At 41.5% G+C, this 21,320-nt stretch overlaps 2 protein-coding genes across 9 annotated transcripts in view; one reads left to right on the forward strand and one right to left on the reverse strand.

Annotated features, from left to right (window-relative positions):
• The window catches only part of cpeb3 (cytoplasmic polyadenylation element binding protein 3), a 35,268-nt gene extending 31,239 nt beyond the window's left edge, over positions 1–4,029 (reverse strand). For 3 of the 7 annotated variants that reach the window (XM_076975287.1, XM_076975286.1, XM_076975283.1), the window contains exons 1-2: positions 3,867–4,028; positions 703–1,544 (exon numbers count right to left, since the gene is read on the reverse strand). In XM_076975287.1, coding sequence (XP_076831402.1) covers positions 703–1,544; positions 3,867–3,906 — 882 coding nt within the window. In that variant the 5' untranslated portion in view covers positions 3,907–4,028. The other 4 variants (XM_076975282.1, XM_076975284.1, XM_076975285.1 and 1 more) reach the window with 4 other exon arrangements.
• Positions 4,030–4,087: 58 nt separating this feature from the next.
• The window catches only part of marchf5 (membrane-associated ring finger (C3HC4) 5), a 28,219-nt gene continuing 10,986 nt past the window's right edge, over positions 4,088–21,320 (forward strand). For both annotated transcript variants that reach the window (XR_013121407.1, XM_076975288.1), the window contains exons 1-2: positions 4,088–4,475; positions 21,062–21,264. Coding sequence is in view for 1 of the 2 variants with exons in the window: in XM_076975288.1 (XP_076831403.1) it covers positions 4,432–4,475; positions 21,062–21,264 (247 nt within the window). In the remaining variant the exon portion in view is untranslated. The remainder of the gene's footprint in view (positions 4,476–21,061; positions 21,265–21,320) is intronic.

Genomic DNA, 21,320 nt, shown 5'->3' on the forward strand with positions numbered 1-21,320 from the left:
AACCCAGTCTGTTTTAAATTTAAATCAAGAAGCAATAGTGGATGGTTAATATTAGATCTCTGTCTGGTGGCATATCGGGTCATTTCACAACACAGGCCCCAACAACGATGCAAACAGCAGGCCTGATAGTATCCTAAGAGAGGCCAAAATTAATGATTTGACTTCTGTGCAAAAGGTTATATGTAGACTGTCCAAGCCTCGCAGACAATTCAGACATCATTCTGAAGCTCATGTCTTACCTAGTGTTTAATAACCATCCATTTTCATTACCACCATAATAACAATGATCATGAATATATCGCTACAATAGGCATATCGTCACGGCTAAGATGTTTTGTAAGCGTTTGCGTTAATAACTAAAACGTACACTAAACATTTTCTAGGTTACCTTACTGCACAAATGAAATCAAATTACATTCAATAATCGCCAAATAGTCCTATATTGAATTTTTTTGTGGCGATATGTTTGTGCATCATCAGGACTTGTACATTATATACCTAACATTATATATTATATTATATACCCAACATCACGATGACGTGCCACGGAGCACAAAACAAACAGCGGAAAATGTTAAGGAGCGTTGAAAGGACCTACAGTTAAAGTATTACGTCCTGACACGTCATTATCACCATGAAAGACACTATCGACACCACGTAATACTGCAGACGTCATACTGTTTTAAATCGTCATAAACTCACCTGGAAGGGCAACATGTTGTTGCTGTTGTCTGTTCTGAAGGCGTTGTCCTCCATCCAGGGTTTGGGTGTGAGGGGACCGGCTCTCGGGTATTTAGGTGGGGCAATAACGTTAGTGGGGTATGGTTTCTTCATGGGGGAGATGGGGTTGAGAGGAGAGGGCACCCCGACACCCACCCCGACCCCGACACCCACGGCCCTCCGCGGGTCTCTGGCTGCCTGCAGCCCGCTCCAGGGGTTGGAGGCTGTGCTCCAAACGGCGTTTTGATGGTTATTCCAAGCGGATGAGGAGGAAGAGGAGGACGAGACCTTGCTGTTGATGACGGACTGGTGGCTGTAGGCATTTCTCTGGGGGAAGGGGGCTTGGTTGGGGCTGACGGGCGACCTCCTCTGTTGCTGCTGCTGCGCTTGCTGATGTTGAGACTGTGCCAAGCCGATCTGAGGTGAGAAATTGCCTCCGAAAACCGGATTGACGTGGTGGGGGAAGTTTTGGAAAAGCATCGTCCCGTTGACCGAAGGTATTCCTTGAAAAAAACTATCTTCTACCGCATTCGTGGTTCCGGAGGACCAAGTGCTGCCGAATGATGGAGACAGCGAGGTGCCACCGGTCTCCTGCGGCTGATGGAAGCTCAAACCCGGCAGGATGGGCGACTCCATCGCTACTTTCTCCTTATTCTGTACGGAAGGCGCTTGGTTGGTCACACCCGACGGGCTGTCCTCCGACACCGGGGGATCCGACGAAGGGCTCGGGGTGGAAGGAGGATCAGTGTTTGTTGGGTCTTGCTGCTGGTGAGGCTGAGCTTTGCTTTTGTCCATCAGTAAATCATCCTGCATGGTTTGCTGAGCTGGAAGGAGGGGAAACAGACACGAGTTATTATTGAGGAGATCATACATCACAGTGGCGGGGCTGCGTCTGCACGGAGACGCCGGCAGGAGGGGGACGCGACCGCCGCCGCTACTGGCCAGGAGAGCCGACTGGAAGGCCAGTCCGTAATCACCCATTTAGCTGAAATTAAGCTGTCTGGGTCTGTGCACAAACTGCTTTTCTTCTATATAAATCCGTAAACTGTCCCAACACCTCAGAAACACTTTCTCCGACACTGAATAAAGGAGAAAAGCTTTGAAGACACCGATATTCACCAATTTTCGCCACGTCTCTTTTTCCTCTCACCGGAACTCCAGACTGCAATGTGAAACCGATTCTTGTTCCTGGTTTTTTTTCCTAGCCCCGCCCCTAAACTAATTTGCATACGTCAATAAACGCAGCTGCGTCCTTCAACAAGGTTAAAGGAGACACGCCACAGCGCGCGCTGCTTCCACCAACTCGTGTAGTGTAACTGCATGCGGTTTCAGGTTAGGAGAAAGCTCTTGATCAGACGATTTCCATGTACTTTCATAAAAATCAGAAAACAAATATGTATTGGGTATTGATGCATTCGGTAAGAAATGTCATTTGAGAACATAAGCAAAGTTAAAAACACGCTGAAACGGCTCAACGTTTTAAATTATATAAATATAAAAGATGACTTCATTTAGGTTTAACTAGTATTTTAGTCTAGCCAAAAGGTAAAAGGTATAGCACAGATCCGCGACTGGCTAACAACCTATTTCTTAGAAGTTATTATTATTCTAAGAAATGACTCCAAGCTCCATGGCAGAAGCAGGCAAAGCAGCGTTGTACAACACTATGACAGCACAGAAATCAGGTGTCGTTTCTGCTTTTCTAGCTCATGATTTTGTGACGTTAGGTTTACTGATCGCCTGATTTTGTTTGCTGGAGCACTTCACCTGACTGAAACCTATATACTAATACATAAACACACACACATTTTATATATATATATATATATATATATATATATATATATATATATATATATATATATATATATATGAGCAGAAAATAAGTGGTAGGTAAAAATGGAGAGCTTAAATTAGACGCAGACGACACCACTGCAGCAAATGGCTGGCCACGACATTCTGAAGCCATACACAAAAATAGCAAACAGCCTATCAATTAATGTGTGAAGGTACGTGTCGACCAAGTACAAAACAGTTAGAAAACGTACAAGTAGACTAGGCCAAGTGCGCTATGCGACAATTTTAAACTTAGACAGACAGAGATGTAGCCTGCAGATCACCCAACACTCCTAAAAGACCTCTGTGCCCAATGTAGTAGTCCTACGCAGCACCAAACGTGTTCTTTAAACGTTAAAATATCTACAATGTATTTCGTCTACACGCAGCTAATCCTCGATTTCACGGTGCAGCATAAGAACCGCTTATTCAAGGTCAACAAAGTAATCAATACAGTGGGCAATCGGTCAAACTACATGCCACAGATTCGCATGCTTTCTATGCTGGACGGTATATGTTTTATGCGTCAAAGGTTTTACATCTCGATGTTTCTAAGACACATATGGGGCTATCGGAAGGGAAATATCATGCATCCCCCACTAATCCTCCACAGAACCGACAACGAATTACAAATACATGCCAGAACATGCATGTTTCTGTTGTTGTATACCACATGAAACAGACTTTACCTTATCGTTCACCTTTTGGGATTCTGTAAATAAAGCTATTTGTGTTTGCCTCGTCTGGGTATTGATATGACAAATGAGCTTCCCTTCTCCCGAGGTAGAGTCAGCAGTCGCCTCAACAGCTGATTGACTGCGGCGCATGGATGATGTAGAGGAGGCTTGAGGGAATTGTAGTTTTTATCCGGCGCGGCAGAAACCAAATAGTTTCGGAATGTATCTTAATGCCAACTGTCTATGGTGTAAAATTATCATAATATAGACCACTGTATTTTTACTCAACAGGACAGCATGAACGTTCATCAGCTAAATGCGCTATTTTACGTAGGTTGTCAATGCACCTGTTTATATGATACAAATAGAACGCTTAAAAAAACCGTCAACAAAACTGTATGTTAATCAGCCTGGGCCTAAATCTTGGCTTCCCTGAAAAGTTAAAAAGTTTCCGTTGGTGAAGGTTGTGTCATTTAACTGTGACTCACAAAACATCAATTCAATCAAATCTAAACGTTATAACATCTCTCCTCCAATAATAAACGTTAGACGTCTACTTTAGTCTAGCCTACTTCTCTCGGGGTATCGAGTCGGGCTATTTGACGTCTGAGGACGAAACACAGAAACCCTTACCGCAATATGAAGTGTTTTGTAGCCATATGTGTATCTTCATCTTTCTCGTCTTTCCAAGTAGGCTTAGTGCCTCCTGGTCGGCAGCGCCGGATCAAGTTAGAACATAAATTTGATATTTTTGGAAATATGAAGGGGAATGACGAGGAGCCAGACTACATATCCCATCATGCACATCGCCTCACGCGTCGTCACACACGCGCACGAGCTGTATTATTTTGGTGACGCAGTGCGCATTGTCGTAGTTAACCTCACAGCCAAGAGCGGTAAATGGAGTCAAGCGGGCACAACAAGATAATATTAATAACGAATAAAGTATTAGTTATGTTGTACAGCAGCGCACTCTGGAAGCATATGTATAGTACTGGTTTGCATGAGTAGGTTATTAGCTAGCTATGTACCACCGTGATAGTTTGGACTGGCGTTAAGTGTTGTAGCTGGCTAACGGCTAAGCTAGCTGTCCTCAGTGTCGGTTGGCGAGGCTAATCCTCATAAAGGCCCAGCTAGCCTCGGCTAACTCGCTCACTAGCTAGCTACAGATTAACGGTTCCCGAGAGTGTAAGAAGACATGGCAGACGAGAGTGCTGTTGTAATGCAGCCAATTATGGACAGGTATGTGAATGAACGCCTCGGTTGCTGTGAACACACACGCTAGATAGCCAACTGAAGCTAGTTAGCTAAAGCATAGTGAGCTAACTTTTCACAACGACGTTTTAGAAGTTCAAATTGTTTTACAAGTTTAAACCCAGATTTCTTGTCTCAGACATTCATTAAGATCCATATACTGTATTTGTTGTTGAATATGCCAGAACTAATAGATGGTCATAGCTTTCTCTATGGTGACACTGTAACGTTAATGGTCTTTGGGTTGAATGGATGAATTGGAAGGCTTAACCATCTAAGACAGAGCTGGATCAGTGTTTTTCTTATCCAGTTAAAACTTGATCTTGACTCTGGGATAGAAATTCCCTTCCTTGCCCACTCGAGAGCATGCACCACCTTATACAACTAATGTCCAGATTCACTATTTCTTTATCCAGAAGTCCAGCTCAATTTCAGTGCCAGACTTCATCATTTGGAGTGATCATGTGTTTGTCTAAATATGCATGTGCTATAAAAACAGTAGAAGGCTCTGGTGTGTGTATATACTGAGTATACATGTATTTCTCAAGCATAGCACATTTCATTGATGCATGTTCCTCTTGAAAGGTGTAGACATGAGGAACTGATTCAAGCTGCTTTTGCTCTGTTTTAATGGTTATGCAAGGTTATCTCTAATGTGCTACCACAAACAAGGACATCAGAAGATTTCTGAAGAAGTCATCCTTAGGTGGCACATAGCTAAGCCATGAGATGCTACTGCACCACAGCATCATAGTTTTAGCCATTTTTGAAATGCCTAATTCCTCAAGTTTCACATATCTTATTGTGTGTTTTGCTGTAATCTTGAGTTTCTATATTTTTTAGCAATTCAGGTAATTCTAAAATTGTTTTTATGCTGCCATTTGTTTTTCTGTCAATCGGCACATTTGAAGTACGCAACTCTGTATGTTGACCGGTAAAAATATTGGATATGATATACGAGATTTGGTGTGAGATTAATGTTAGTGTTAGATATTCCAATAATAAGAAAACACGATGCCATCAATCCTTCAACCACATCAGAACTGCAGAAGCCTTTTGAAGTTCATCACTTTGTAATCTCAGGCTGTGTACATTTTAGGAAGCTTTTTGGTGAATGCAATGACTAAGGTTCAGGTTGCAGCAATATGTTGTGGAGAAGCCTTGCTCCTTCTCACTTCTCCCACTGAGGTACAGGGCTGTTCTGTGTCGTGACCTTGTCTGTGATTTATTTTTTTGTTGTTTGCCAGAAACCCTTTGCTCACCTCCCTGTGCTGTAAAGCAAACCTGATAACTTGCAACTTGTCAGAGTTCATACACACTTAAGTTTGTTGTTCACTTTGAAAACAAGAGTGCACACTATGACCCAGTTTACACTGGAGTATCAGGACTAGGCCTGTTTCCAGAGAGGAGCTGTCTGCATAAACATGCAAGTCACCTTTAAAACATTTAAATCTGGTTGCCTAAAGAACTACAGAAGGTCATCTGAGATCCATTTAAGTAAAATGTTATACAAATATAAACACATCTTTCTTTCCAAGCTACATTTCATGACCAATACCTCCTTCCAATCATGTGGTAGCAGTCCATCTCAAGGTGGAAGCAAAGATAGTGTCCCCTCCTTTATTTTTAGGGACATTAATCACCCATATGTGATTCTGAAGAGGCCATCATTTATGTATAGCACAGCAAGAAAGTAGAAGCAACACAAAGTTTCTTGTCATGTCCCTTAAGCGGATATTAATTTCTTATGTTAAACAGCAGCAAATACATGTGGCTAAAATCTTTTTAGGATACACTCTGTCTGTTTTATCAAGTCAAGTTAAAGTTTTTAAGTCCTCCATATGGTTAGTTTACAAGATGATTAGAACAAGATGTTGTTTCTTCTGCTCTATGGTGCAACACAACTGTATCAGCAACAGTGCACAAAATGCTATTAGGTTGTATTGACTCATGACTGATTCTGACAGCAAATGTATCTGGGAGATCATTTTGATTGTACTGCTCTGGTATGTTTTGTATAATATTTTTTGGCAAATTGTGAGAAAATTGTCACATCATTTAGAACCTCATTTTCACCTTAGCTATAAGTGAAAATTAGGGCTAGGAGATGTAATACCTTATGTAATACTTGACAGGTTGCAATTCTGTCGTTTCAGTATAGCCTAAATAAAGGTTTGCTCTACTAAATATTAACAGATGCTACAAGCCTGCAGTGCTAATTGATATCAATTTGGCATTAGGTCTATTCTAATTCAACTCTTGTTGTATGTTGTTGGACTAGGAGAGCTAACATTCTTGTGTAGGCTAGCAGTGTAATTCTTCACCTGAGTTATATTATAACTATACGGCTAAAACTTCATTGCTAACCACATACAGGCCTGTGGAAACAGATACCAGCGTGGTGCTGTATGTCACTTGTAGCCAGGGCGAGTGTATGGAGAGGCACACTTTATCAGCATCTTGCACAGGGCTGTGAGGAGCTCTTATCAAAACCTACCACCCCCAGCTGTCTCCCTCTGCAATGCAGTCTTTCACTTGCACAAAGAGAGCCATGTTTGGATCCCCTCTGACCTTTAATTCCAGCGTTCCCAGATCAGCCCTTTCTAGTTCTACATCTTTTAGATCGTAGTCTCATTTTATGTCCTCACCCCATTTTCATGCTGCTAAATTTGCCTTCTTTTTTTTTGGTAGGTAGAGAGAAACAGCCCTAGTTTACCAATTACAACATGGCCTCAGCTATAGAAATGTTTTTAACATGATTTATATAATTGTGTTTGAGATAATGCAATTCACTAAACTCATTCCACTTTCTGTTCCTTTATTTATTTAAATGTTAAACTAATTAGATTTAATGTTGTCTGATGTAGCTATTGATTTATCTGAATTTATCATAACTGATACGACACCTGAATGCAAAAGGCTCAGAAAAAAATACTCCAATTTTCACCAAAATACTCTAGTGGTGTTTAGGATGGTGACTTATTAATCTGTTATAGTAATTACAAAATCTGAATACTTTCTCTCAACTATCGTGGAATGAGAATAACCCTTTGGTCTTTGATGAAATGTCATGAATATGTCATACATACTGCTGGCTTGCCCAGGACTTGGGCTAACTACGGGGGGAAACGCAGCTTGTGCTGTGATGCTGTATTCAGAGCTGAATAAGTACAGGAACAATGAGAACCTGCAATGATCAAAGCACTTTACTTTGATCATTTTTAAGATAGATATGATGTAATGATTTTTTGCATATTTAGCTACATTGCTGTCAACTGGATTATTATGTTAGATTGTTACCTGCCAATCAGAGTTAGGCTAACCCAGCAATTGCATGCTATGTTTGTTTTAGTAAATCCAGGTGTAATTGTAGAAAGATTTAACACCTCTATATTATGAGAAAAGAAAATTGACTCAGAGGTTGTAGATGCATCTGTTTTAACTTGTGTATTTGGCCAATTCTTATAGTAGATCAATTTGTTCCTTTAGGCTTGGTAAGCGAGATGCGATATGTAGAGGGTCTTGTGACATTCTCTTGGGGGTGGGGGGATTGAGTTGGTGTTGGGTTGGTCAGGAGAACACAGCTGTCTCACAAAGTCAAACAAATGTAGCTGAAAACCCAGTGTAAGATTTGCTTGTGAGACTGTGATTTTCTTCCTTATTATTCCTCGTGTGAGCTGATATGTGAGACTTTGGGGTTTGACTCTTATTTGAAACAAGAAATAATAAAAATGCATTATGTACTCATTTAGGCAGTTCAGTCATTTTAAACATTTTAACAAATTTGACATGCCTGTTTCATTTAACAAGTGTTCCTATAGGAACATATATATAGGAACCATATATGGTTGATCAAGTGCATATCAAGTTGTATCCAGTGGCATACTAATATGATTGTCATGATGGAAATTTCAGGCCTGAAATGCTTTATAGTGTCATATCGAACTTTAGTTATTTGTAGCTGTCGGTGAAGTATCTGTCAAACATATATTTAACATAAATACATGAAGTGGTAAATAAAAAAACTGTAAGGTGTGACATGGTATTGGCAAATAATTTTTGACATTACTCCAAATATCTCAACTGATATTCCAAGCAGGTGAGATGGTATCATATGAGGCTAAATGTATTTGAGTGTGACTTTTTGAAACAGGATGATTTAACAGGAATGTGATATGGCTGAATGCTGCAGGTATTATATCCCTGCCATTTACCTGCTTGTCCAAGTAGAAGATGTCACACAACTTTTATGTTACTTCATGAGCCTCTGTGGAAGAGTTTGATGATGATTCAAAACTAAAACAATCAAAAAAGGTGGTAGGCCTCAGTCCAAAGGTACGCAAGGCCATAAAATGAATAGGATGTCAGATGTGGTGAGTCATGAGCCAAACAAGCACCAGAATAAAGGTAAATCCGTATTGCTTGCTTGAGTCAGGCTTTTGAACCTCCCTTGTGTTGAAGATCCTTCAGGTTCCCACAGTCATGTGATTCAGGCTGAGTGAAAGAAGGCTTTGTGTAGAGTATTAACCCCCTCTTTAGAAGTTACATCTGAATTAGCTAACGTTTCCTTTGGTTTTGAAGATATAAATGGAACAGTTAGTTCCAAGAGATGTACTGTATGTGGTCACATTTTCAGTATTTTTTTTTTAGCCCAGTTTGGATAAAAAATTAACATGCATCAGACAGGTTGAACAGTGAGTATTGGTTTGCAGAGTTTCCAAAGCTGGCTGCATAGTTTATCAGGTCAAGTTCAGGGGAGACTTTAAGATATAACGAACACTTTAATTTCAGTGATGGGTCCTCTTCCAGTGTAGAGCGGCAGCGACAGTTAAACCTTAGTTAGCTGCTTTGGTTCTTTAGCTCTGCAGTGGTCTTACGATAACACTGGAACAGATATTGAGCTTTGGACATGGGTCTCGGTTCCAGAGACCCCTTATAGGTATAACTTCTCCCTGGCTGTGTAGTGTAACTTGGCTGCAGTCAGGCAAAGAGAAAGGGGAGGAGGATCAATTTTCTGACCTGCAGATGGTATCTAATAGACCCTTAGGGTCATATCCTGCACATACTGAAATGTTAATGGTAATGTAGAGGTCTGAGACCTTAATTTTGAATGCCAGAGCAAGATTGCTTGACTCTGTGTTGATAGTAATGCACTTTAGTGTCACAATAGAAAGTAGACATGTTCCGTAGCTACCGGGGAACAACCCCGTCCTCAAACACACACACGTTACAGGACAGACTTCTCACGTCTTGTTACCCGATCTGAGACACAGTATACATCAGTTGGCCATTTAAAAAGCTACAATCTGTTGAGATGTTGTATATGTAATGCTGTAAAAAAACATGTCATTTCATAGATGTACTCCTGAATTAAAGATGCATTCAGTGTTCTGTTTAGAAAGCCTAGCTCCTGGTGAAAGGTATGTTGCTGTTCTAGCAATTGGAAAACATTTAGTTATTAGTAACCGACATCATTTCATTTTTAAAAAAACTTTTCTCTTGGTTCCCTGTCTCATCTGTTAAAGCTTTTTGATTTACAACACAATTCTTAGGTTGGTCATGTCATTTCCTGCTGTTTACAGCCAGTTGAATCAGAATTTGTATTCAGAAAATGAATAGCATGGTGAATTGAAAGATGCAACATCTACATAAAAACATTGCTGTGCATATTTTCTCTAAATATGGAACTTCTAGACAATTTTCTGATAGCAGAAAATTGTTTTAACAATATTTGTGTTAGTAGAGTCATTTGAAAGTGTGTTGGAGGTTTAGTTAATCTGATCCTGCATTGTCCTCTTGTGACTCTACAAACTGCATTTTTACCATGATAACCTGAGCTGATTCCTGTACAACTGTGTATACACCCCAACACAGTGTAAATCTCCCACAGCCATTAAAAAGTTCTGACTTAATCACTTCAGCACTGGTTTTTAGTTCTTAATAATAAGGAAATAGAACCATTTTATGTAGTGTTTTATGGAACTTTGTTCCGAGTTCACAATATTAATATAATTATAGCAGTACCATTTGGTAATAAGTACTTGTTTGCTCTACAAAGTGTCTCTGGGTTGTGAAGAGCAGCCTGCTTGTTTTTGAACCTCTCCTCCGAGTGTGCTTGCTACATGACTTCAGTACTCAGCTACCATAACCCTGATATCTTGCTGATGTTTGAAAGTCAGGAGAAAGAAAATTGATAGGCTTTCAGCTACAGAGCTTAATGTCTTGATTATATCAGGGTAACAGGATATTTCATTAAACTGGATTGGCTATTTAAAAAGCTCTCTTGTTGGGAGAATGAGCAACAGAAGTTAAATGTTAATGTGGCACGATTGTATGAAACAATATGGAAAACCTGCTTGAAAACATGCTAATTTCAAACTGTATATGGAACAAGGAAGCACAAGGTGTCAAAAGTGCAAATTGATGTATGCTATATAACGTTTTCTGTGGGGTTAAATCTGTGTGAATAAGGCTGCCCTGAAGGGCTAGAAAGTTTAAATTGAGGTAACATTGCATTTGATAACAGTGTAAAGATTTATTTGGATCGTTTGTTTAAACAGATGAACACTTGAGGATGTATAAATGCATTCATATGTGCTTTGGCTTTGCTACATTTAAACCGACTGCTTATTATTTATGATCTGTATTTAAATGCATTTCTATGGATTTAACCAGAAAGCTCCCAGTTAAAAGGGGCAGAATTACCCCAAGAATAACATAATTAACTTGAGCAGAGATGCATTGTGGGAATGGATTGCCTTAGTATGAACAACTATAGATTTTAAATGCAGTAATCATGCACCCTACAGTTTTATCTCTGTTAGTTAAAGGCTGTATATTGGTTGTATACATATATACATAATGGTACATATAATGCTGTTTCAGTAAATTGTCATCAGGCGTTCTTGATGTCCATTGAAGTAAAGATGTTATATGAACAGATGTGCAAATCTCTGATGTTATATGAACATCATGTGATTGTTGACCATGCACTGCGGTTTTACAGAAAAAGTGAACAACACTGCTGTTTTTGTTTTTAAAGGTTTCTCTGTTAAGGAACTCTGGACATGTTTTCTTAGAGCTTGTATGGTGTATAAGTTAGTTTTTTATAAAAGCTCATGATAATATATACTTATAATAATGTATAGGTAGCTGGATAGTAGTAGAGATGGCATGATGCCAGTTTTTATGGTATCGATCCAGTACTGATATCTTGCATGTGAACGTTGCCTGATATGAATACTGATCCAATATTTTTTTAATTTACCACCGTGGATGTGTCATTTAGTGTGGGTGAGTTGTTTTATATAAGATGCATCATATACACTAGTTTACAGATATCGGACAGATAAATATAATTAAAATGATGAAAAACAAAAAAAAAAACTTTGTTTACAAGACCAAAGTGTTTGGTTTTTCTCCTTCCATTGCCTTACAGTGAGTGTGTCTCCTGGTGAGGTGGTGTTTGGTTCCTTGGTCCTTAGCTTTACTGCACATACTGTCTGTGCTTTGTACGGCTCACTCCTGAAACTGAAGCTACACTACAGTTTCTCTACATTTTTTCTTACTACTGAATGCAAAGGCAATTTCACATGAACTGTATTTCCTGTAATAACGTTATAATTGTTTTGTGAATTTCAGTGTTAATCACTCTGCCCACATTCACACCAGGCGGTGAGTGAGCAGACAGAGACACACTACCAGTACCCTCCTCAGATGAGCTTAAACCAATACAAACTCAATATTGTAATGCTTGTAAGACTGTTAATTCTTTCTAGCCTAAAATAAATATCAATGGACAGTTAAAGTTGAAGTTGGTTTATTCTTCAGTTTCTTATTCAAAATATCAGTAACATTTTACAACTCTACTTTACAAGCAGGATAATGGAAAATATCTTTTGAATGTACTAAAGCCATAGAGTAATGAACTTCCTGAATGTAGACGAGTTATTGGTTTGGTTATTAGTGTCCCTCTCCAGCTCGGGTTCTGTCTGCTGCTTTTTCTCCTTACCAGACTCTGGGTTTCCTTTACTCCATGGTCATTGTTGTTTTTTAAATCAGGAAAAGAATAACAAACATCAATATTGGTCACAGGTATGACTGTGAACAATGCTAAAACGCTAGTTCGTGTCTCACTAGAATGCAGAGATCCTGTTCTCCACATGTACATGGTTATTTGCATTAGAACATGATAGTTTTTAGTTATTAATGGGAAGAAAACACTTTAGTTAAACTGCTCAAACTAGCTCAGCTCATATGTGACCTCCTCAGACTAACCTAGATATCATCAGTGCTGCTTACTGCTGCTATGCCATTTTCAGGCTGGATTTGTGATCATATCAGATTGGTTTCTTTATAAATGTCTTTACTGATATCTGATCCAGCACTTTTGCTGATATTGGCCCAATTCTGATACGTAGCACTGCTGCCTTTGGGGCACTGCTGCCTTCTGTAAACAATGGTGCACTTTTTGTTTTTAGTTGGACTCCGTGAAGTTAAAATTCAGCTACATTTTCACAGAGGTTCGCCCGAGGTGTGCGGAGTCGCGCGCTACGGTCACTTGCGAAAGTATAAAAATAGCTTTTTAAGGTCCTTGCTTTCACTGGATGTGAAGGACGCCATTAATTTACATGATTTCATTTTCAAATTCTGACGTGCCTGTTTTTCATATGTTAAAACCAGACTCCGTGTGAAAGCCTTAAAATAGAAATCTCTATTGTGAGGATCATGTCAGAAATAAATCCTCTCTTTCTGCAGTAACTGGTTATATTCCAACTTGGCAGTAAAATGGACGTTTACAACAGTTGTTGATCAGACACTGACCCAGGCTCAGTTTATCAGATATGAAATAATTTAAACTTAAATAATTGTACTGAAATCCATGATTTAGGTTTCTCTAATTTTGCAGTATTTATATAAACACGTGTACAGCTTATTTTTTTAAAGGAGACATTTTGTATACAATAGTTCCAGGTTTCTACAATAAATAGTTCATCCATTTTTGTAACCAAAAGTAACTTGGCAAGTGGCTGCTTAGCAGAGCTGAGTGTTTTCTATTTATTTATTTATTTATTTAGTCAGCTATGTGTCCATGCATCCTTGGTTAATTCGCAAGAGTTGTAATTAAAGGTCTAGAGTAGGGCTGAACGATTTTGGAAAATAATCTAATTGCAATTTTTTATCTATAAATTGCGATTGCGATTTAAAATCGCGATTTTTTCCCATTGTTCCACTTCAGGAAACTCTGTTTCGGCATTTTTTATACAGCTCAGATACAGGGTTGCGGGAGGGGGGGGGGGTGTAAACAGAGGCGGTCTTTGCATAGAGGCGTTGCTAGGCAATTGCCTTGGGCCCCTCCCACTGTAGGGCCCCCTTGTCTAGCTAAAGCCAGGTTCACACTACACGACTTTTCAGTCATCAGGTTTTTGTGCCGTTCGCACTACACGACTGGTTGTGCTGTAATCGCAAGTCTTTCAGTTGTTGTGGCTTTCACACTACATGACTGATCGGTGACGTGGGCTCACGAATTAAACGACTGGGGAATCGCCGACTCATCTGGCTGCCGTCCAAAAACACGAGAACACGAAAATGAAACACTCGCGAGAACCAGCAACACCACGAAGAAAATAAAAACAACGTACATGTACTCCACATTTTCGTTATTATTATTATTTTTTTACCGTTTAACCACCCCATAGTCCCAAATTGCCAGAATTATTTCATCTCTCCGTTGCAGTGAACATAGATATAGTCAATCGCACTATTTCTCCAGTGCTGTCACAATAACTTAAACACAGTCTTGTAGTAAAGTTGTATGAAGCTAGACGCTGCTGTTGACTCACAGTCGCCGACTGGGCTAGATATGAAACATGCTAGATATTAAACATGCTAGATATCTGCCGGTCGTCTGCGATGAGTTGGCGGCCACTCGGCGAGCGTCTTTCAGCAGTTCACACTACACGACTGAGCGAGCGCCGAATGATCCCCGATTTGCGTCCGACCACAGTTTCTGTCGGCGATCTACAAAAACAGTCGGCGACTGAAAAACCATCCTAAAATCTTGTAGTGTGAACCTGAACTTATTTCTCGCATATTAATGTTGATGGGCCCCCTAGCAAAATTCGCCTTGAGCCTCCAAATTGCTAAGTCCGCCACTGGGTGTAAAATGGACTAAATTTAAGTATTATTATTATATCGTGATCGATCGATCGCCATGTGGTTGGCGCCAGAGCGAACTACTAATTTTTTAGTCTAAGACGCTCAATGCGTGAGAGTTGGCAGCCCTGCAGGTATAGCAACATGGCTAAAATATGTGCGTGAGGGCGTTTGGTAGCGCATATCCAGTGTGTTTAACAAAGCCATGAAGCCGGGCTTGTTCACTATATTAACGGGCATCATGTCTTTCACTATGAACTCCGTTACTGCCCGAGTTATTTCAGCGTGCCGCTTCGAATTACATCCATAAGGAGTTACACTTTCAAACGGTTCGGTCAGTGAACCCTCGGTGCTGGACCGCGGTCAAGCTATTCGCGCTTTCGCGATTCATCCGTGCTTTAAATCTTATTGCGCCTATATGCGTGATTTTACGGTATTTCGCTGCTCACCGCATACTAAAGCTGTAAAAGCGCAGAGAAACACTTTGGCGTATTTGAAGATGCAGCACTGGTCGTTGGCATTTTAGCCTTACAAATATCATACGAGGCTTTGTGGTGTTTTTTTAATGCTGAAGGTTTGTAGTGTTACCTCGCGTCGTAGCAACAGTAGCAAGGCATGTTTTGCAGGGTACCTGACGTTGAGCAGCATCTTTTTAAAAGCCAAAGTAATTTCACACAACTTATGTGCTGCCCCTCTTTGGTATTAGACGTTCAGTTGTGTCAGCTTCTGTCGAGCCTGAAGCCATTGTGCAACAAGTTAAAGTGCGCTGTGTTAACTTCACTTCTCCAACTCCCTGCCTCCTGCTCGGGTTTGCTCCGTTCGTCCTCGGCTCGGCTCGCTCCCAAGTCACGTGACCAGTTTAAATCGCAGCCTGTGCGATTAGACAATCGCGTTTTAAAAAATCGCGAAATTATCGCAAATGCAATTAATCGTTCAGCCCTAGTCTAGAGATCAAGGTCTAGAGATGCAAGTAAGGCATCTTTAACCTGTTGATTTTGTCTCTCAGCTAGAGGATTGAAGAAAAATCAATATCAATAAAGCAGGCTATTACAATTGGAAAATTACAATACATTTCCATTAGAATAATATTAGAATAAAATTTGAATAAATTAGAATAAATCAGAAATAAAGCCATAACATTTAAGTATGTCAAAATTCTAATCAGCACACTGTGCAGGAATATTGTACCATGCAGAAATATTTTTGTTGCACTTCTCAGGGACTATCCTAAAAATGTCCTATATGTGCCAGGTGATCGTGCAGTGTGTCGTGCGTAATGCTGGAGTTGTCCATCCAGGTACAGATCTCCTTGAATGGATTGTTTGTTAGCAGTGATGTTCAGAACCATGTAGTTCAGGCATTCTCATATGAACCCTAATGTGTGCCAGGAAAATAACCCCCACACCACACAGCATCACGATATCTAGATATTGTGACTGATCTTAAAAACACAATCTACTCTTCAAGTGAATCATAGAGTTAACCACTTGCAGGCCTCTAGCACAGAAAGGCGAGTATTGTTGGTGGGTTGGGAGGTCTCTAATGTTCTGGGACAATGGACAGATTAGATGAAGATCTACTGAAAGCTAGAAACTCCTGAATGAAGGAACTGAAACCAACTTATGTGAAAGTGTGTGGACACAGTTAGGCAGGGGTTGAAGCCAGTATTATGTACCTTACACAACACAGCTGCTTTCTGCATTGTTTTATAAATTCGGTTTTTTGGGAAATGACCCCATAAATTGTGACCGTCCAGTGTTGATGTCTAGATCCTTATGGACTGCGCTTTACACTACGACATGTAATGTCACAAAGACATCTTTTGGTGCGTGTTGTGGTCTGCGATATTGTAATTGAAAGTTAGTCCTGACCAAAGGTGGGCATTCCTGGTTCAGAAAGTAAAAGTCCTCACCAGGATTTTGCTCAGTCTTCTTGGATTGTGTTGATTCCACAAACTTTAACTGCCACTAATTAGAAAATCCATCAAGCTTGAGTAAAATCCTGGGAAGGAGTTTTACTTTCTGAACCTGGAATGCCCACCTCTGGTCCTGACCTTGAGCTTACAGCTTTAAGAGGAATGATAGTGGTGTTACTCTGGACCCCAAACATGTGCAGTTGTGTCTTTTATATCTGCACGGGGTTGTGTATTATGTGCTATTTGTGTATTATGTATCGGAGGCGGCAGCATGCCTGACTCGGGTTTCGCCGGGAGGATTGCATTTCTGCGCCGTTGTATCCGAGGCTGTCATGAGGGAGGCAGGGTTACAGGAACAAAAGTAAGAGAAGCTTGGATGAAGGTGGAGAACGTTCTCTTTGTTCCTCTCTCACTCTGTCTGTCCGCTCTCCTCCGTTAGGGCTGCAGCTCTCTTTCAGCTCCTCTCTTACCATTTGGGCCTTTTGTTCGTCTCCGCCCATGGGTGTTTGTGGAGGGCCACCAGTGTCGGTAACCTTTGCTTGTGCATGCTGTTTACAGTGAGCATTGGCCACCGCATGCAGAACCACCAGGCCCAAGACCTGCTAGCTGCAGCTTGTTTATGGATCATTCACAATTTAGTTTGAGGAGAAACTTCAGAACACAGATGTACTATTTTTGGAACATGACATTTTACACTAATCTTTAAATAATCCAGGAGTATTTACGTTGGGTCAATGGAGCCAAGTCGGACAACAACACTCTTCTTCTTTTTTTTTTTCTCGTGGTCACTTTGGCCGGAGGTTAACGGTCTCTGTCCGATAAGACAGTTGTGGTTCTCCTGAGTCATTCGAGGAGCTCTGCCTGGTTCATGTTTTATGCAGGACGGCAGGACGGAAAGAGTCTCCAGAGCGAGGGGCCGTGCGTGGAGGAGAGAGCCGCCACTCCTGCCCCGCTGCCCAGGCCGCTCACGCGCCCACAGACGCCACCCACCGCGCAGCACAGATTTCCCCTACATTATTCATAGCGGGTGCTGAGCTCTCAATTATAAATGGAGCATTGTGGGATTGGGCCGAGCTGACCCTCCCCAGCGTGGGTGGGGTGCGCTGGGGAGAAAGGAGACTCCCCGCAGGGGTGGACGTCCTCCGCACTAAAGTCCCTGAGCAGAACCCCGCTGCCTGCTGAGGATTAGGATTATACAAATAGCTTTAGTTCCACGTGAAGCCGAATGCCACTTCACTGATGTCTCACATTTTCTTGGCAGACTCGAGTCCGTTCCCGTGAACGCTCAGACAAAATCTAACAAAACATTTGGGTTTGCAGGTGTTTTTCTAATGGTGAAATCACACAGACAGCTGTTGACCTTCGCACATGCTTCAGTCACAGCCTTCGTCAGTGACCCCTCCAGCTACGCGGCCTCATTAATCGATGTACTCCACATAGCAGAGCGCTCTCCTTTTAATTGGGGTTATGCGGGATAACATCCGTTCAAGGGCTCAAAATAGCTGTTTTGCTGCTTATCAGCAGATGACAAATCATTCTGCTGGATGGAGTTTTCTGCTCCCACGCTCCCCAGTAATTACTGTTTAGGTGGTGATTGTGTACAGAATGGAGATTAATCATTGTTTTAGTCAGCCAGTGAAATGCCACATGCTCAGGGTTCAGTGTAATTAAGGAAATGGGCATGTAAATGTCACACTAGCAGAGTGAAAATAAATATGGAAAATTGGCCCACTGGCACACAACAGGATGGTGGTGGACTGAAATGGGGTCCTTTCTTGACTGTTGGGTGGTAGAGAACTTCACCACAATTCAGTAATGCATTGTTCTGCTAACTTGTTGGCCTGAGCCTGTGTGTGTGATTGTGTATAAGGTCATGTGCATCTGTGCAAGTGTGTGTCTGTGCACAGACATCCAATTGTGTACATAAACAGACCCACTTGAACCTGCATTAGAGGTCCTATGATGATCAAATGTTTCTTTCTGTGTGTTGAGAAACAGCAGGTTCACTCGAGCATGCCTGTCAGAATATAACTTGGACTAGCAGTTAGTAAGACAGCCTGACTTAGTTCTGCTGAATCCTGTCCTCTTATTTTGTGGAATAATCAAAAGATTAAAAAACTAAATATGAGTATGTAGCTACTATAATAAATAAATATTTGAAACTATCTGTATTGAGGCATGAATGAAATCTAAAATTGACAGTCGTTTCAATTTATAGTGATGAACCCGTGTAATCAAAAACATACATTAAGGTTATTGATGGAAAAAGAGTGAACTAGTTTACTGGAGCCAGAGGCTTTCTGTATCTACTGCTCAGGGATGCATAGAGGAGATACTCTGCCTCATTACTGTGTAGAGAATGATTTCAGATCATATTCATGGGCTGTGTAGCTTGATTCTCCTGCCTCAGATATCACAGCACTTCAGTGGAACGGGGCATTTCCTCTTCTGTTTCTTCTTCGTATCTCTTGCGTTATAGTTTATGGTTTATATTATAGATTATATTATAGATTATAGTCATGCCGCATCACCCGGTCTCTCAAGTTTGACATCACAGGCAGGCGCCTTGGCTTACCATAGAATTTCCTAATACTGCTTAGTCATTGGATATAGACCAAGTTATTGCTTGCACAGTAATGGCAAACCATCCAGACCCTGAGGCAGGAACACGGCCTCACATCATACATCCTCCTCCATGATTCTGGGCAGGAAGTAGCTTTGATGTTGGGTGGTACGCAGCAGCCATGATGTTGCGGTGGAGCAGAGATTTTCCCTGTAGTGACCTGTCCATTCAGTGCCACTCGTGCAGTGTCTTTCTCGTTGTAGCCATTACAACGCAGACGTTGCATACATGGCATGCTTTCACATTCCCAGCTGTCCCCGTAGAGATGTTTGTCACATGCTGGAGGTTTGCGTGTGTGCGTGTGCACTGATCTCTTTAGGATCTCCTCCCTGAGGCAGAGGCAGCAGTGATGAATCTGCAGGTCTGCCTCACTGTGGACTGATGAAGGTCCCCGTGGGTCTGTAGGAAAAACCTTTTGGGAGATCTTACACTACTGAAATTCTGCAGTTGTGTTTTCTCTGTCAGGAAAAGTCACACCCATCCGTGATTATTTTAAACAATCTATTAAGTAAATGTTGTTGTTAAATATCTTAATGCTTTATTATTATGTGAAGATCATATTTTAGTAGACATTCATGGTTAATAAATATAGGGGCATAGAAACATGCATGGAAATTATATTCTGATTTTACAATTCATGAAGCATTCCCAGTTAACCAAAACCTGGCATGCCATGTAGTCCATCCTATTTAGTTCAGCCATATATGGCAGAATAATATCAGTATACAAATGACTAGATGAAAGAAGACATATAAGAGTAAAAGAGAAAGTGTCTATGCTTCAGTGTTCCTCACAGCAAAGCATCATGGGAATTGGGGCTGGACAGATCCTTCAACATATGTGCATGTGACCATCAGGGTTATTGAGTTGGTCAGCATTCTCAGTCTGCTCACAGGGTGCTACTATTGCGGTGGAACAGGGAGGGGCCACTGCACTGTGAGCTATTGCAAGAGCTTCTCTGAAGGGCTGCTATATGAACACTCTTGCTATATGTAGCATTTTGATAGATTGCTGTGCTTTTGTACAGGATTATTTTTGTAATCTTTATTGATTAGAATGGGCCACTGACCTCTGCCTGGATCAGAATGCAGGAAATTGCTTTCATTGGATGGCCAGACGTTCTTACCTAACCCTGTTTGATGTTTGATGAGTATAGTGGGATCTCTCTCGTGTTTTTCCTTTTCATTTTCACCTCATAGCCTCTCCCTCTCGGATGTTGATGAAATTATCTTGTTTAACTTGTGCATAGTGACTGACCCCAGAGCTGTGCTGTTTTCCAGAGTTGTTCTGTACTGAAGCCGTTACATTTCCCCCTCGGTCTGTCTCTTTCTCTTCCTCCTTCCTTAAACAAGCAGGTAGTTTTCAGCATGAACATTTCAACCTCAAGTTTTATATCTGCTTCATAAAGAGTACAGATAATACGATTACAGTGAGAATGACACAGGCATATTGCAGTTTAACACAATCACAGTTTAAGAAGCATAACCAAGATGATCTGAAGAGAAGGTACGACCCATCTCAACTTGCATTCTCCCCTCAGTAGGTTGCAGCTGGGTCAGGTATGACTCCCATTAGTTCTTCCAGGATATGGCCTGTAAGGGTGTGTTGGCACCTTGGCTGCTGTCCAGATATGCATAACCCAGCAACCCCCCCCCCCCCCCTCTCTCTCCTTCACTCTCTGTCTCTCTCTTGCTCTCTGAGCAACAGCACTTTAGTTTGAATATCGATTACCTGTTTTAGATTTATTTCCCCCTCTGAAAAGCTGCTCCCCTGAGAAGCCAAGCTTTCAAACTGGGGAATGACGATGCGTCCCGGCCGAGTTGGTGCACGTCCGTGGGGCCTCACCTCTCTCTCTCTCTCCCCCCCCCCCCCCTCCCCCAGGAGCTGCTGGGTGTGCTTCGCCACAGACGAGGACGACCGCACGGCGGAGTGGGTGCGCCCCTGCCGTTGTCGGGGCTCCACCAAGTGGGTGCACCAGGCGTGCCTGCAGCGCTGGGTGGATGAGAAGCAGCGTGGGAACAGCACCACGCGCGTGGCCTGCCCTCAGTGCAACGCCGAGTACCTCATCGTCTTTCCCAAGCTCGGTACGTTCCGCTCCGCCGCGTGAGGCCTAGCCCGGGTCGCCTTGACCTGTACCGTA

Source organism: Brachyhypopomus gauderio, chromosome 15 (assembly GCF_052324685.1).
Source record: "Brachyhypopomus gauderio isolate BG-103 chromosome 15, BGAUD_0.2, whole genome shotgun sequence".
NCBI classification, from domain to species: domain Eukaryota; kingdom Metazoa; phylum Chordata; class Actinopteri; order Gymnotiformes; family Hypopomidae; genus Brachyhypopomus; species Brachyhypopomus gauderio.